The following is a 17,983-nucleotide window of genomic DNA, read 5'->3' on the forward strand; positions in this document are numbered from 1 at the left end:
AGATGTCTGCAGACGTTTCATGAGTTGTCCTGTATTTCCATTCTCTACACTGACCGTACACTACGTGCTGTCCTTTTTTTTTTTTTTCTTTTCTCCCCCCCCTAGGTGGCATGAAGGTGGAATCATTGATTGAATCTAAGCATCATCAGCTTAACTTCAAATTCATCTCTGCTACACTTGATGCAACTTAACTCTGACCATGAAACCACAGCCACACGGCAGTCACACACTGCACTTTACTTTGAATTCACCACAGTTCCCTCTGAACTGGCCCCTGCAGGGCCAGCTGGATACTGAAGTTCTGCAACCACAACTTGTGGACACCTGCAGTTGTCATGGTGCTGTGCCAAAAAACCTAAATATAAGAAATTAATAAATAAAAACGCCAGCCCACTTTAACCGTTGATTATGGCATGCAGCGTTCCCCCTTTCATCTCTTTGTGTGCCACATACCCTGTTGATTAATAGGTGAACAGGACTGCCTTTCATGTGTTACTGTTTAGGCTTTAATCTGTTTCCTGTTCGAAGGCCCACAGTGACCTAAAAACAACTGCCTTCAAATCTGTTAAAACCAAAAGTAATGAGCCTGTTGTGAACATGTAAAAAGTGAAAGAACAGAAATTTGTTTAAAAATGTAAGGAGTAAAAAGCTGTCAGAAAAATAAATACTCAAGTGAAGTACAGCCTCCTGAAAAATTTAAGTACAGTAACGAAATATTTTGTTCTTCGTTACTTCCCACCTCTGGATATTGCAATGTGCACTCTTGAGACAAAGCAGGCATAGACAGCCCACTAACCACATATCTTGCATAGAGAGCTGGTTCCTGCTTACCAAATAAAGGCTTGTTGGAGTTGCTGCTGTCCAGTGTCTGCTCTATTAAATGTCCCATGTAGTGCAACACAGACATTTAACTGTTGTAAAATTTAGGAAGTGCATTTTATTTAAAATGTTTTGGTGGTTTCTAATAGAATTTGACATTGCACAGATATAAAGTAACTGCAGACCGCTTATAAATCTGCAAAATGTTAATTTTTCCTACTCAAACTTTAATTCCATACTTTTTGTCCACATCCTCACTTGTAGTGGGTCACTGGCCCACCAGGGGGGGCTCATGCCACAGATTGAGAACAGCTACTTTTAGCAGCTCACTGAACCTGAAGTATAGAGGATACAGACTTGTTTTTAAAAAGTGTAAGACTCGTGATGGACAGCTTAAAGAAGCATTAAAAATAACAAAGAACCACACCACAGGGGACAACAAAAGTCTGGAACGTTTTATTAATTTATTGTCTACAAGTGATTAATATTGAGTGTTACATTAAAAGTGCTGTGAAAAAGAGGTATGCATTTCAGTGTCCAGCAGTGATCTGTGATTTTAAACCATAAATAAACTACTTAAAGCATTGTTAATTGTATTTAAACTGTAAATTTAACCTCCTAGGACCTGGCATCCACATATGTGGACATCACATTTTAGGGTTGTCCAGACCACAATACTACGTTTTTTTTTCTCTCTACAAGGGCCCAATATCCACTGGTGAAGACATACTGCTACTGTTCTATCAAAATTTAAAGCGAATGTCCTCATATGTGGATCTCATTTTTCTTAGAAATGAAAATCAGGTCAAAAAAAAAAAAATCACATAATTCTTTTTGTTTTTTTACAATCATCAGGTCCCAATCAGCCCAAAGAGAAATTAAAAATGCATGCCATGAAAGAGTTCAGGTCTTAGGAGGTTAAAACCCTTACGTATATCCACGCAGAGTTTCTTTTTGATGCAATGGGAATAGAAGCACAATACTTTAATATAATGCAAAGAAAAAAAAATCCCTCTTTGAACTTTTTTAAGTTCATCACTGAAACAATCCAAGTTGGTAGCAGTAAATCTGCATCATGCCACAGTACAGAGCACTCCAACTACATAACCATGCACACAAGTGAAGTGGAAAATCTAACTATGCAAATATTATGTTAATAGTATAAACACTGTTAAACTGCTGCCATCTCTTTTGCATATTTGTTTCATTATCTCAGCTTGTGTTTATCACATGTGCAATATAAAATAAAGGTGGGAATGCTATTCAATTATGAAGCAGGGTTATTATGGCATTAAATCTGAAATTGTGTCTAATAGATATCAATTAGAGGATGAGCAGCAGAATGGCACATTTGAAATTTGAGCCTCATATCCTGTCATGCTACGAATGTCAACAGGATGTCAAGAGAAAGCTATACTGGATCACTGGTTTTGAAGAACAACCACACCCTTACTTGCCATTGAATTTTAACTTCATTGAAATTTAGCACAAACGAAAGCTCAAATATGGCCTTAAATGTAATTATTTTCAATTATAGTTTTATAATTATATTTTTCAAAATGTGACATCTAAACAGATACGGGTTCATGGACGGTTGGTAAAACAAAACTTGTTTGAGGTATGAGGTAATGTCTCCTGTTATTCACTCCTCTGTCAGAGTCTGACGAAACATGGAACAAAGCCCAAGACAATAAAAAGGTCCTATTGTGACTTTTTTTCTAACAGTGTATTTTCATTCTTTAACTTCAGGAGTGTTGCATGAATCACATTTCAGACGACTTGCTTGTTATCTTTAGCCTTTCCTCCATGCCACCTGTCTTCTGCATGCTACTTTCTCTTAGCCAAAGCCAGGAGTTATGTTCCAACTGGAGAAACGGTCAAAGAACGCTCAGACTTCACTACATCAAGCAGAGTCAGACTGACAGCCTTTCAGTATCACCTCTAGGAAATAAACATGTTATGGCTAAGTATCCCTTTCTGAAGAAAAAGTAATGCATGCACAATGTTAAACAAAAAACAACAAACATTCAGATTACAAAAACAACATTTTTCTCCTTGCCTGAGTAAATAATTGTCCATTTAACTGGGTAAACCATCACAGCACACATCCAAAAGATCGCAGTCCCGCATATCACTTTAAGCTATGATCACAATTTAAAACTTGTCAGGCGTGTGGACAGTCGGCTGAAAGATGCTGTTTGAGTCTTGTTCCACAACATGAAGAGTTCCTTTGCTCGTTTCTGGAAAGTTTTCCCTACTAAGACGTAGAGAATGGGGTTAAGGACACTGTTGAAGAAGGCAAAGTACGTAGAGATCTGTTGGACGATGGTCAGTGTGATGTGGCATTTCAGAATGCCAGTGTCTTGGAGCACATCTAGTATCTTTGTCAGGTGGAATGGCACCCAGCAGATCAGGAATGCCAGGAGAACTGCCAGGATGAGAGTGGTGGCCTTCTGATCCATTTTCTGAATGTTTAAAACCTCCATTAGCCTCTTTCTCAGAGTTTGAATAATTTTGACAGTGCAGAACAAAATAATGATAACAGGGACGATGAAGCTGAATGTTATGGTTGTCACCTCAGATGCCAGATATTGCTCTGGAAAAGTTAAGTTAAGTGAACAGTGAGTAAGATTTAACTGAGAGTTGAATTCTAACTTCCTGCAGATGAATATGGGGAGAGCAAAGACCAAGCCAAGACCCCACACAAACAGACATCCCAGTTTGGCATAAAACGGCCGGCGTATCCTCTCATGGGAAAGCGGGTGCACCAGTGCCACATAACGATCTATGCTAACCATAACAAGGAAGTAAATACTGCAGAACGCATTCATGTAGATAACAGCTGATGTCACTTTGCACAGGCTTTCACTGAAAGGCCAGTCAAATCCCTTTCTTGTATATTCAGCCCAGAAGGGCAAACAGCACACCAGAGCAAGGTCAGCTCCAGCCAGGTTGCTGAGGTATATCTCAGCCACAGTGCAGGCCTTCTTGTGGAGGCAGAAAACCATCAGCACAAACACATTAAAGATGATTCCAAGCACGCTGATGACCAGGATGTAGGGTGGAACCAGAGTGAAGATCAAGCTGTTGTCTTCAGGAATACAATGGTTTTCACTTGTGTTACTTTGGTCTCCAGACATCTTGACAGAGTAAGAGTTGGAACGGATGCTGCAGAGAGAGGACAGCAACACAGGTAAAACATTATGAAATGCTATGTTATATGGAACACAGCGATATACTTCATTGTCATCAAAACTCATAATGCAAAAGCTGTTGCTGTATTTCCATTTCGTTCCTAATAAATAAACACTGTGGCAAGTTCAGGCACAGAACCTGTTTTGGTGACTCCTGAAAGAAAATCTTTTTTTTTTTTTTAATGAACTTTTCTCACCATCTCTAAACCCTTACTAAAATTAAAAAACAATGACAAGAGTTAATTTTCTTAGTTTTGTGATTAGGATTAAAGCCTCTCTTTAAAAAAAATCAAAACAAAACAAAAAAAAAAAACCCCTTGCGATTAGGGTTGGTTCAGGTGACGGCAAACCATTCATACTTTTTTGCCATCACTTATTCAATTCAGGGAGTGTGGGAGGAACCCAGAGTACCCAGTGAGAGGATAGAAACACTATGCAAAAGGTCCCCGACTGGATTTGAACCCAACAGCTTTGTACTTTGAAGCAGCAGAGGATACCACTGCACCACTGTACTGCCAAGCCTAACACTGAAGTTGCTCTAGGCTACAATTAGACAACTTACTATGACGCACAACGTATTTTCCTTCTATTTCTCATAAACTTTTATCTACTTTCTACCATAGTTTGTGTTTTCCTTTGCTTACCCATGAACCACTTGTTTCTCTTCTTTTTCCACTCGTCTCCCAACTATTCACAGTAAAGATGGCTAGCCCTTCCTGAATCGGGGTTTGCCAAAGGCCTCTTCCTGTCTCAAAGAAGTGTTTCCCCCCAGGGACTTGTATGCGTGTCAGGTTTTTCTCTATCATAGTCTTCATCTTTCACTATAAAGACCTTAAGGGAACAGTTTGTGCAAACTGGTGCTAAATAAATAAAAACCAACTGATTGTTCCCCTTGCCTAGACATTTAAAATAGTAAACAAACACACAAACAAACAAAAAAAAACCCTCCTCAAAAAATAAAAAAAACTCAATCTTTCATAGAAAATTGATTTTCTATGAAAATCTGGTGTTAATGACAGATAATTGATATCTTGAGTAACATCAACACCAACAATAACTCAAACACTCAATTCTCTAAAGGGTTGCTGAACTTTGTTTTTGTTGCTTTTAAAACTTTTTTTTGTATTAAAAGTACTTAATTCTAACACCCCCCTCTTCCCCACGCCTATGTAGTATTTTTTTGTATTTGTTTTTGCACATAAACGATAACAACCCAAAGGTATTCACATTTTGAACTTACTGCGGTTCAGCAAAACAGAAACCACATTGAATGCAGAACTTTTCCATATCTGTCACTTAACGCTGCATAATATGAAAAGCAATTGCACAAAAGGATGATTAACGGTTATCAGCACCAATCCAACAACATTTTTTCTGCATGTCGCCTCCACTGTATACAGAAACTGCGGGGCATCCACAGTTTCTGTATGTTTTCTCAGCAGCTTTAAAACAATTTTAACTGAAATGCATGAACGCTTAAAAACAAAACAAAGTGGCAAAAAACAAAAACTCGTCATCATGTGTGTGTGTTTGTATTAGTCTAAATGTTTAATCGTACTTACTCGTTTTGGTTAAAGGTTCTCAAAACGCTAAACGTGTTGAGACAAATCCAGTTAAGAATCTGCAGTTACACCTGACAGAGTTCATAACCTGCACAGCCAGAATATTAACTCAAAACTTTGTTATTTGTCACAAGTTATGATATAAAGCAGAAAACACTTTTCATTATAAATCATTATGCACACTGTTAAGTTGTAGTTATGATTTAATTAACCTTAAACTGCAGAAGAAAAAAGGTAAAAAAAAAAAAAAAAGAAAGAGAGAAAGAAAAAAAAAAAAAAACACAGACAGAAAAGTAAAAAACAAGTTTGTTCATACCTTGTACGCAAGAGTCTGTCCTCTAGGTAAAAAAGAAAGCGTCCAAAAAATCAACTATACACATCCAACACCTTGTGCTACTGACTGTGGCTGTCGCTGACTTCGAGGGGAAAGTAAACAGATGGCTCGCGCTGCTGCCACACACTTCGGTCAATCCCTCCCCTTTCTCTGTTTAAGTACCGTTGTGGTACGGAGGGCCTAACGTGCCGGAATGAAATAAATAAACATTTCAGCAAATAATTTTGTCATTAATTCAACGGAAATTATATGTATATGTGTGTGTGTGTGTGTGTGTGTATATATATATATATATATATATATATATATATATATATATATATATATATATACTCGTACCACAATCATTTCCATTGAAGAAACCCATAAATCATCTTACCATGTGGGTTTTGGCAGGAGGTGGATTATCAAGACCAAAACAACAAGGTTCAATTGCAGCTTCTTCTCAAGAAGACTGTAAGACTGGTGAACTTCATACCTCATTAATTCCACCAGCACTATTCTGCCCTACTGTGCTGCTACATTGTCATGTACATAAGGAAACATCTAAATGAAAATAAAGTAACCTTGAACCTTGAAGTGCTGATAAACTTTCCGATAATAACTTTACCCCCCCCCATAAATGTTATATTATAGCTACACCATGTGTATTCAAATTTTTTTCATTTGTGGAGCTGAGGAATGACACTGTGCAACCAGAACCAGTTCAGGTTCTTTAAACCATCTCAGTTGCTATGGACTTAACAGAAGAATGATTGGACTTTCCTGTTACTTTTGAAACCCATCCAAAACTCATAAAGTAAATTTTACAACACTCCCAGCACTACAGCAAGATTGCCTTTTCTTCTCGTTATGCCCCTCGACTTTGAACCAATATGTAAGCGGAAACTTAATTCCCAATTTTAAGTAGCATTTATCCAATATCCAATACAGCTGCCAGTGGAGAAGTTTCCAGTAGCTTTAAACAGTTTTCAATGTGATGCTGACATATAAGCTGTATAGTTAAATGTTGATCTCATTAAGTGTGACTGCATGGACGCTCTTTTCACTGATTCTTTTTTTCCACCACTGCTGCAGTACATGCCTCACAGCCACAGTAATCTGAGATGCGCTGTCCTCCACAGTACTAGCACTTGAACTTTGTTTTCCTTTACACACAGCAGCAATGTGCCATTAATATAATTTTGGCCCTTAAAACCTCTGGGGATGTATAATGTCTAAGTGCATAGCTCATATACCCTTTGAAAACATTGCTTTTGCCCCCCCCACACACACTTTAGCATTACAGCTAAACTGTCACATTAATCTCTATTTCCTCTTGTCTTTAAGCGCTGTGCCTTGGTTACCATAGAGACTGCTATATTTTCTTTGGTCTGCTCAGCTCTAATAGCTGTCGGCACACCAGAAATAAGTCCAAGGACAATCTTATTGTCCTCAGTCAATGTGCTTGTCAACTTTTGGCCTGTAATTTTGCCTGATCTGATGACTGACCTTGTCCCTACAGATAATTATGTCTTACTTCTAATTTTCCTGGTGTTTTTGATGTCTACTACTTTATATATCACTTTGGCTCCTGACTCAGTTTAACGACCACTTTACGCTGCTCATTTGGCGTCCCTCATGTGACAATGGTTTGGTCATTATCACTTTCATCTGCATTCATTAACAGCTTTTTGCAGTTTTTCTGCTTAGTAAGCAGTGACTGAAAGCACAAACAACAGATCCTGCTAACCACCAAATGAAACAAATTAAATGTGTTTTTACATAAACGAAATTAATTAATCAATCACACATTTAAAGACGTGTAATTAATGATGCATCATTTACTATTTTAAATAATTAATGGCACATGACATAATGATCTATTTATTCATTTAATAATATTCATTTAATTTTGGCACTTTTGAGCCTCAACAGTGTAGCAGTTTGCACTATTTATTTTTGTAGTATTTCCTCAGAAATCATTGACGTGTCCACAAGAGTTCCAAAGTTGTCTTTAAACATGCTGCTGCTGACAATTTACAAGGTATTTATGTTTTCAAAGAAACTGTGGGATCAGAGATGGGGGTGTGTGTTGAACTCTCTCACACTCTGTCTGACTCTGTCTTTATTTATAGTGGTGCAGAACTCGGGCCTTATACATAAGATAACTCTGCACCATCCCTTGCTTCTTGTTTGAAATTTCTACATATTTAAACTTTCATTTCTTTACATACTGTCATATTTGCAGAGAAACAAATCCAAATGCAGTAACTTAAATCTACCTTTATTTCAGGTGATGATATATTTTTTTTTTGCTTAAAAAAAAGCCAACAAAGCGAAACCTGGTTGTCGGCATTTCATCAGCTTTCCTATAGTTTCAACATGAAAGAGAAAATACTTTTAAATATTGTAAGTACATTGACTATGAACAACTATGTAAATTTGATTAAGTCCAAAATTATTGGTATTTATGAAGCTGTACAATTAACAGTACCTTTGTTATTTGGCCTGCATGAGATTAAATTAGGCTTATGATATGTAATATATTTACATTACACTGATTTTCTATTAGTGTTTCTTTGATGCTATTAAAAAAAAGTTAGAGATGTCATATAAGACACTGATGGACTTGCAGATATACTGAGTGGTTTAGTAACTCATGAAGCCTTTGATGGCGTGCACCCTGACAGTGTTTCATTAGAACCCGTGTAACAGGATCACTGAGGTATTTTTAAATGATATTTTATCAAATGCTTTCAATTCAATTCAATTCAATTCAAATTCTTTATTGTACCACAAGGGGAAATTAGTTTAGTTAAGCAGCATGCAACATCAACGTAAACAAAACAATAATATAAAATAATAATGACAATAATAGTAATAGAAAGTCACAGGACGGTTATTTGCCATTAAGGAGATGGGATGCAGTAGGGATAAAAGAAACCTGGAGTCTTTGGTCTTCCTCAAAGGTACTCTAAAGCAGTGGCCAGAAGGCAACAACTCAAACTCACTGTGAAGTGGATGTTCAAGCAATTAACACTAGAAAGAGCCTTCCTAAGCACATTTTTGTTGTAAATGGCCAAAAGTCCATCTTGCCAGCGCCCTGAAATTTTACGAGCAGTTCTTACCAGAAGTCCCAACCGATTCTTATTCTTCACTTTCAGGTTACAGCGATACGAAAAGACATCACAGATTCAATTAAACTTATAAAACAAAGAGAACATCTCAGATGAGACATTAAAGGATATAATTTTCCTTAAAAAGAACAGTCTTTGTTGAACTTTTTTAGTAGTGGCATCAGCATGAGATTCAAAACACAATTTATGGTCAAGTATCACACCTAAATATTTATAACTGTCCACAATCCCAATATCAGCAGCCTTAATGATAGTAGGTGAAGAGCTATAAAAGGACTTCCTAAAATTAGTAATCATGTCTTTAGTGAAAGGAAGGACTCATCACACCAATCCACAAAATCATCTACAAACTTCCCATGGCCTGACTCGTCCCCCACAAGAAGACTGACGATCACTTTGTCATCAGCAAACTTCAGGATGTGTCTGTTTGAGAAATTACTGCAACACTCATTTGTGTTTAGAATGAACAGAAGGGGTGAGAGGCAGCAACCCTGGGGAGATCCAGTAGAGGAGGAGAGCACGTCAGAAAATACATGATTCACTCTCATTGTGACCAATTGGTCAGAAAGTCTGTCAGCCAGCCAATCAGACTAGCGCAAAGCCTAAAATGACTGTAAAGTCTGTGAGCAAGTAAGAAGGGTTCAATTGTGTTGAATGCCGATGAAAAGTCAGCAAATAATAATCTTGCATGGGTGTGAGGGGCCTTGAAATGATTATTCAAGAAATGCAGGAGTGTGAGAACAGCATCCTTCACATCTCTCCCTGCTCTATAGGCGAACTGGAAGGGGTCAAGATGGTGTTCAACATGCATTAAAATCTCCTTCTTAATCATCTTCTCAAGTCAGAGCCACAGGCCCAAAATCATTCAGTACCTTAGGTGAACTGCCCTTAGCAACTGGAACAATGACAGCATGTTTCCAAATCTTAGGTACTTTTTGCTCATACTTAATCCCCCATTCATTGTTTAAAATCATCACAGCACACGTCTTAACTTAAAATATCTCAATACTGCAATTCAGTGTGTGCGTGTGAGGACATAAAGTTGGATGTTTTATTTATTTCATTGGTGGATGAGTACCTCAGCTCTTTTCTGGAAGGGTTTTCCTACACTAACATAGAGAACGGAGTTAAGGACACAGTAGAAGAAGGATGAGTTAGAAGATGACCTGCACAATGTGACACTCGAGAATGTGAATGTCTTGGAGTAAATCTAGTATCCTGCTCATGTGAAATGGCAGTGGATTAGGAACACCAGGAGAAATGCCAGGTTGGTGGTGGACTTCTCAATTTTTAAACAGTTAAACTGGCCTGCTTTTTTAAGAGCTTGAATAATATGGTACATTTCTCTTTTATTTTTAATGTTCTCTCTAACTGAGAAATTGTAACTTCAATGAGCAATGATCAAGTCAAGACCCCAGTAGGCTACTCTTCCGCTCCTGGCGAAGTCTGTGCACCAGTGCCACCTAAGGATCTATGCTAAGGAAAATGAGGACTTAGATGCTGCAGAACGCATTCATGCAGATAACAGCTGATGACTACATGTGTAGGATTTCACTGAAAGGCCAGTCATAGCCATTTCTTACACAGAATACCATTAGCAAAAATGCAAAAACCCCAACAAAAAACCCTTAAAGATGATTCCAAGCACACTGATGACCAGCATGTACACTGGAAACCGCCAACATCACCGTCAACAAGCTTGTGGGAGCCAAGTTAAGATAGTTCATATGTTTTAGTATTTATATTTCGCTGTTGTTAAGCTTGTTTGTGTAATTACGGTAATAATTTTGGAAGTAAATGCATGTTTATGGTGGAACTAAAATTATTTTATTGCTCTGTTGGTTTGGTTACGTAGTACCATGAATACATGTGCCTTAAAAGACTCGTGTTTATAGTAAAATCCGGGCATCACGGATGTATGCAGGTTAGCGCATGCGGTGCGGGAGGGGGGAGAGAGAAAAAGAGTTAACACGGCATAAGCTATACGCGGCAGCAGGGTAGAACAGAGCCACACGGTTTTCCTACCGTAGTAGGTTATTTTGTTGAGGATAAGTTAAACCTGACCACTCCTGTAAGATGCAAACTGTGGAATAATTTTTTTGTTACATCTTTTCACATCGGAGTCCCGTGGAGTTCTTTTTCCTCTTCAAACTGATGTACGCGAGTGAAGCACGGGAAAACTGGTCTCACGGCTTACACAAAGCTAATTATATCAGGAGTGCAATGACTTCGTCATTTGTGTTGTTTTGGTTTCCAGATATTGTCACAGAGCCAAATTTGGACGGGATTCTAAACAAAAAACCAGAAAAGATATCATTTTAAGTGTCTCTTTTCTGGCATATTGTCGTTACTATGTTGTTACTCTGGAGATGCAGAGATGCACGTCCATTGGGTAACACTGATGTTTTAATTTTTGCCCACCAAGGTTTTACAAAAAAAGTGTACTCAAAATGCTCATATTTCAATTAGTTCCCAAAGAGGCTGAATCAAAATAATAATTTTTAGAAAGCAGTGGCAAAATCCAAGCTCTGTGATTTGATAGTGTAGTTATGTAGTGATGCTTGTTTTTGCTGGGATAACAAAACTTTTCATTATCTAGTTTTAGTCAGTGGCACAAAAAGCTGTAGGCACAGGATCATAGGTCGGTGGATCATAGGTTACCTAGGTTCAGCTGTGTCCCTGCCCACAGCGTGATCACCACACTTGTAAACAGGAGCACAACTGCACATGAAAATGGCTGCAAACGCTGAAAAGAATATCTGCTAAAACCAAGCAGATTTTAGTATTTTTCATTTATTTCTTATATTGCAAACATTTGCACTGTTATCAGTATTTGCACAGTATTTTATATTATTTTTTGATAATCTTTAAAGTCATTATTCAATACATTGTTATTGTTAAATAAATATCGTCAAATAATCGAGATCTCAATTTCAGTGAAAATAATCATGATTATCATTTTTGCAATAATCGAGCAGCCCTAGTGCAACACAATGATCTATGCTAACCTGAACAAGGAAGTATATTCTGCAGAATGTATTCGTGTTGATAACAGCTGATGACACTTTGCATAGGATATCATTGAAAGACCATCTGTTATCAGCCCAGAAGCTCGCACAGCACACCACACATATATACACTCGTAAACAGGAGCACCACTGCACATGAAAATAATTGCAAATGCAAAAAATGAATTTCTGATGCAAATCCCAGAAGATTAGTTCTGTAGCTGCAGAATTACCAGAAACTGCAAAACAACTGCAAAAAAACAAAACAAAACAAAACAAAAAACCAAACCAAACCAAACCAGTGGTGCCTGTCAGTTGCTCAGATGGTAGCTGTCAGCTTTATGCAGGTTACACATAGATTTACACACTCTGCTCCCAGGTAAGTCACCTAGTATGATAGCCACAACCCTAATAATCCTATTTGGATGATATGAGTCAGTGGCAGAAACACAATCATATAATAATGAAAAACAAATCAAAAACCCAAACAGACAACTTAGTTTAAAACCCTTCTAGCAAAATAAGTTTTTTAAGTTATGGAAGCTGCTATAGCGTCTTCTCTCTAAGATCACACCTTATGCCGCCAATGTAAGAATATATATATGAACACAAAGGCTCCTAATGCTTGGATGAATAATTGCCAGTTTAATTTTTCAAACTTTAAGGCTTTTTTCACTGCTTGAAGAATTCCTTTGTCCTGTTCTGGAAGCTTTTCCCAATAATGACGTGGAGAATGGGGATAAGGACACTGTTGAAGAAGAGTAAGTACATGGAGACCTCTTGGATGATTACAAGTATGATGTGACATTTCGGCAACACTAGTAACGATGCCACGTGGACTGGCACCCAGCAGATAAGGTATGACAGTACAACTGCCAGGATGAGAGTCGTGGTCTTCTGCTCTGTTCTCTCAGGTTTTAAAACCCCCATTAGCCTTTTTCTCAGAATTTGAATAATTCTGACAGCGCAGAACGAAATAATGACAACAGGGATGATAAAGTTGAATATTATGTCTCTCACCTCATACAGCAGATATTGATCTAGTGAAGTGGAGTCGAGTGTACATTCAGTTGTATTTGACTGAGGGTTGAATTCTAACTTAATGATGATGAATATGGGGAGAGCAAAGACCAAACCAAAACTCCACACAAACAGACATCCCAGTTTGGCATAAAATGGCCTGCTCATCAACTCGTGGAAAAGTGGGTGCACCAGTGCCACATAACAATCTAAGATAGCCAGAACAAGAAAGTAAATATTGCAACATGTACTCATTCTTATAACAGCTGGTATCAGCTTGCACAGGCTTTCACTAAAAGGCCAGTCATAGTTGGCTCTTGCATCATCAACCCAGAAGGGCAAACAGCACACCAGAAGAAGCTGAGTTCCAGTCAAGTTGCTCAAGTAGATCTCAGTCACAGTGCAGGCCTTCTTGTGGAGGCAGAAAACCATCAGCACAAACGCATTAAAGATGAATCCAAGCACACTGATGACATAAACCGGAGCCACAGCGATGATTATGTTATTGTTGTCAACAAAGATGTAATCACAATGGTCTTCACTTGTGTTGCTTTGGTTTCCGGACATCTTCAGTGTCAGGAATTAAGTTGGCAGGGATGCTGGAGTGAAATAAAGGATACCAAAATAGAAAACATAAATATAATTTTAACTGGTATTGTTCTAACATAATTTGTTATGATGACAGAAAATATAGAGATGCAATTCTGAATAAGACTGTTATATAACTAACAGGCTTCAGACCCTGAGTGACCTGAATTGGAATAGGAGAAGAAAATGGATAGGTTGATAGTATTTGATTCAATTTTAAAGACCATCATCATATTAGAAAACATGCATAACCAATGCACAATTTAAATCATATTTAGAGCTGAGCGTGCTTTCCAGCATCATAGAGTCATCGTCACAACACCAGCTACATAAAACAAGTTCACAAGTTTTATTATGCTTTTTGGGGGAAGTCTGTATTAAATACATTTTCGTTTGTGCTAAATACATTCCTATAAACGTTGTTACTGCATGAGGCTGAATTTGATCAAAACACAAAACATGCTGAGACAAAATCAGTTAATCTGCCGTCTACTTGTCGACACGTTACTGTACACCTAAAAACATCACTGCTTCCAAAACCTGTGCAGCTGTTAAACTGAAGAAATTTCCTTTTTTATACAGATAGTGCCAAAAGGTCAAAAACACTGTTCCTGATGGACAGTGATTTAGACCTTGCAAATATTCCAACTAAAGGTAAAGACATAAGAAAGTAAATTCCAAGCCAAATTAAGCGTTTACATACCTTGCAGGCAAATTAGTCTGTGCTCCTGATGGGAAAAGAACAAACAGCCAGCTACACTCTCTCAGTACCTTCTGCTACAGTCTTCTTTCTGAAATGCTTAATTTAAAGAAGAAACTAAACTGATAGTCAAGTGATTTCAGATAAGAGAGACATCACACCCAGTCTATGACCACTTCCTTTACTCTTCACTGAAGTCCTTAGTTACTTCTAAACATTTTTTTCTCTGGGTTGATTTTATAAACAAAAATGACCCTATTATGGACTGAGAAAATTTTCCATTTATTAACTTAATGCCAACATGTTAGACGCTGTGGTTATCGATTAAAATACACAGGATACTTTTAACGACATGTCTATTCCAAACTACAGATCCTGATTCATTTTGACTGCAGGAAAGACCTGGAAAAACTTTCAGGCTTTCACCTTTAACAGGTGTTTTTTAAGATATTTGTGTTGAAACATGACAAAAATGCCTGGATGTCTCCCAGTGCACCATTTTAAAAATATAGTCAGTATCTTGAAATGAATTTGATATGCTACTTCAAAGCACATTGTGCGCTGTCTGTCCTGCGTGCTGCATAACAACATTCAATATTTAGTATTTACTGCTGTTTACACTTAGCTAGATTAATGCGATGGTGTTGTGTTTAGTATGTTGCTTTGGTTTTTTTGCTTGTTTTCTATTCTTTCTCTCTCAACAGGTGATCCAGGAGATTTTTTTTTCCCTTTCTCACTGTCCCTCTTCCCTTCTGTTTTTCTTTTCCTTCCTCTCTTTCTTTCTCCCTTTCCTATCCCTCACTCATGTCTGTCCCGTCTGTAACAACTGAAAATAAAATAAAATAAATAATAAAAACAAAGGTCGATCAAATGGACCAATACGGCAATGCCACGATGATCCATTTGGCAAAATAAATCCATTGGGTATCCTTGTTGGTCTTCAGACAACAATTCTGACGGCTAAAGAACCAAATGGGACAGGCAAAAAAACAAAAACAAATAAAAAACAAAAGAAAGAAATGAATTTGATATATAAGGCTAGAAATTCACAGCAATCATTTAAGTTCATTATATATTTTGAAACTTTGAGTCATAACATTTTTATTCAATTCAGATATGGTCGAGCAGAAGGCCCACGTTGATTTGAGATGGGGTGATCCATATGAGAAACAGAAAATACACGATTATTATATGTTTATATTTTCTGTTCATATGTTCTTTGAGTTAAATACATAAATGTATGATGTGATTTATTAAACCGTCACAATTTTTCTTACACAGCATAATTATGTTGTGATTTGTTTGAATAAATAAGTCACACGGCGAGTAGAAATTAATTTTTTTATTCATTGACAACAAGTATTAATACAGTAGCTGCAGAATTACCAAACACTATTTGCATGTACAAGAATTTAGAAAAATAAATTTTAAGAAGACATTTGCCCAGAGGGTAGCTGTCAGCTTTATGCAGGTTACACATAGATTTACACACTCTGCTCCCAGGTAAGTCACCTAGTATGATAGCCACAACCCTAATAATCCTATTTGGATGATATGAGTCAGTGGCAGAAACACAATCATATAATAATGAAAAACAAATCAAAAACCCAAACAGACAACTTAGTTTAAAACCCTTCTAGCAAAATAAGTTTTTTAAGTTATGGAAGCTGCTATAGCATCTTCTCTCTAAGATCACACATTATGCTGCCAATGTAAGAATATATATATGAACACAAAGGCTCCTAATGCTTGGATGAATAATTGCCAGTTTAATTATTCTACCTTTAAGGCTTTTTTCACTGCTTGAAGAATTCCTTTGTCCTGTTCCGGAAGCTTTTTCCAATGATGATGTAGAGAATGGGGTTAAGGAAAGTGTCAAAGAAGCCTAAGTAGGAAGAGACCAAATCGATGATTTCCAGCAGTATGTGACATTTCTGAATGTCAGTGTTTTTGAACACAAATATTTTCACGCAGAATATCACCCTGCAGATCAGGCATGACAGTGCAACTGCCAGGATGAGAGTCGTGGTCTTCTGCTCTGTTCTCTGTGGTTTTAAAAACCCCATTCGCTTTTTTCTCAGAATTGTAATAATTCTGACAGAACAGAACAAAATAATGACAACAGGGATGATAAAGCTGAATATTATGTCTCTCACGTCATACAGCAGATATTGATTTTGTGAAGTGGAGTCGACTATACATTCAGTAGTATTTGACTGTGGGTTCAATTTTACCTTACTGTAGATGAATACGGGGCAAAGCAAAGACCAAACCAAAACTCCACACAAACAGACATCCCAGTTTGGCATAAAATGGCCTGCTCATCAACTCGTGGAAAAGTGGGTGCACCAGTGCCACATAACAATCTAAGATAGCCAGAACAAGAAAGTAGATACTGCAAAAGAAATCCATTTCCCCAACAGCTTGTACCAGCATGCACAGGCTTTCACTGAAAGGCCAGTCAATGCTTAATCTTGCATCATCAGCCCAGAAGGGCAAACAGCACATCAGAAGAAGCTGAGTTCCAGTCAAGTTGCTCAAGTAGATCTCAGTCACAGTGCAGGCCTTCTTGTGGAGGCAGAAAACCATCAGCACAAACGCATTAAAGATGATTGCAAGAAGGCAGATGACATAAAATGGAGAAATACGGAAGATTAACGTGTTGTTGTTAAAAATGGTGGGACAATGCTCTTCACTTGCGTTGCTTTGGTTTCCAGTCATCTTCAGTGTCAGGAATTAAGTTGGCAGGGATGCTGGAGTGAAATATAGGATACCAAAATAGAAAACATAAATATCTTGTTAACTGGCATTGTTTTAACATAATTTGTTATGATGACAGAAAACATAGATACACCTAATTCTGAATAAGACTGATATGTAACTACCCGGCTTCAGACCCCGAGCGACTTGAATTGGATAAGCAGAAGAAAAATGGATTGATTGATAGTATTTGATTCAGTTTTAAAGACCATCATCATATTAGAAAACATGCATAACCAATGCACATTTTACATCATATTTAGAGCTGAGCGTGCTTTCCAGCATCATAGAGTCATCACCACAGCACCAGCTACGTAAAACAAGTTCACAAGTTTAGTATTTCCATCCTCACTTTTACAGACAGTTTAAAACAATTTAAATGTGAATTTATTATATGTTTTGGGGGGCAGTCTTTATTAAATACATTTTCATTTGTGTTAAATACATTACTATAAACGTTGTTACTGCATGAGGCTGAATTTGATCAAAACACAAAACATGCTGAGACAAACATGCTGAGACAAACATGCTGAGACAAACATGCTGAGACAAAATCAGTTAATCTGCCGTCTACTTGTCGACACGTTACAGTACACCTAAAAACATCACTGCTTCCAAAACCCGTGCAGCTGTTAAACTGGAGAAATTCCCTTTTTTAAACAGATAATGCCAAAAGGTCAAAAACACTGTTCCCGATGGACAGTGATTTAGACCTTGCAAATATTCCAACTAAAGGTAAAGACATAAGAAAGTAAATTCCAAGCCAAATTAAGTATATACATACCTTGCAGGCAAATTAGTCTGTGCTCCTGATGGAAAAAGAACAAACAGCCAGCTACACTCTCTCAGTACCTTCTGCTACAGTCTTCTTTCTGAACT

At 37.5% G+C, this 17,983-nt stretch overlaps 2 protein-coding genes across 2 annotated transcripts; both read right to left on the reverse strand.

The window, feature by feature from the left end:
- Window positions 1-1,678: 1,678 nt before the first annotated feature.
- Window positions 1,679-10,015, reverse strand: LOC120740293 (B2 bradykinin receptor-like). Its single transcript, XM_040042548.1, has 2 exons — window positions 10,006-10,015; window positions 1,679-3,987 (listed from the first exon to the last, which is right to left on the reverse strand). Exon 2 carries the CDS (start codon window positions 3,957-3,959, stop codon window positions 2,967-2,969), a length of 993 nt encoding a protein of 330 aa, XP_039898482.1. The 5' UTR covers window positions 3,960-3,987; window positions 10,006-10,015; the 3' UTR covers window positions 1,679-2,966.
- Window positions 10,016-12,325: 2,310 nt separating this feature from the next.
- On the reverse strand, window positions 12,326-14,514 carry LOC120739772 (B2 bradykinin receptor-like). Its single transcript, XM_040041659.1, has 2 exons — window positions 14,348-14,514; window positions 12,326-13,655 (listed from the first exon to the last, which is right to left on the reverse strand). Exon 2 carries the CDS (start codon window positions 13,621-13,623, stop codon window positions 12,709-12,711), a length of 915 nt encoding a protein of 304 aa, XP_039897593.1. The 5' UTR covers window positions 13,624-13,655; window positions 14,348-14,514; the 3' UTR covers window positions 12,326-12,708.
- Window positions 14,515-17,983: the final 3,469 nt, after the last annotated feature.

Source organism: Simochromis diagramma, unplaced genomic scaffold (genome assembly GCF_900408965.1).
Source record: "Simochromis diagramma unplaced genomic scaffold, fSimDia1.1 OVJJ01000304.1, whole genome shotgun sequence".
NCBI classification, from domain to species: domain Eukaryota; kingdom Metazoa; phylum Chordata; class Actinopteri; order Cichliformes; family Cichlidae; genus Simochromis; species Simochromis diagramma.

Excerpts from the sequence above, each read along its gene's own strand:
- LOC120740293 (XM_040042548.1), bottom strand. The coding sequence starts at position 3,959 with ATGTCTGGAGACCAAAGTAACACAAGTGAAAACCATTGTATTCCTGAA.
- LOC120739772 (XM_040041659.1), bottom strand. The coding sequence starts at position 13,623 with ATGTCCGGAAACCAAAGCAACACAAGTGAAGACCATTGTGATTACATC.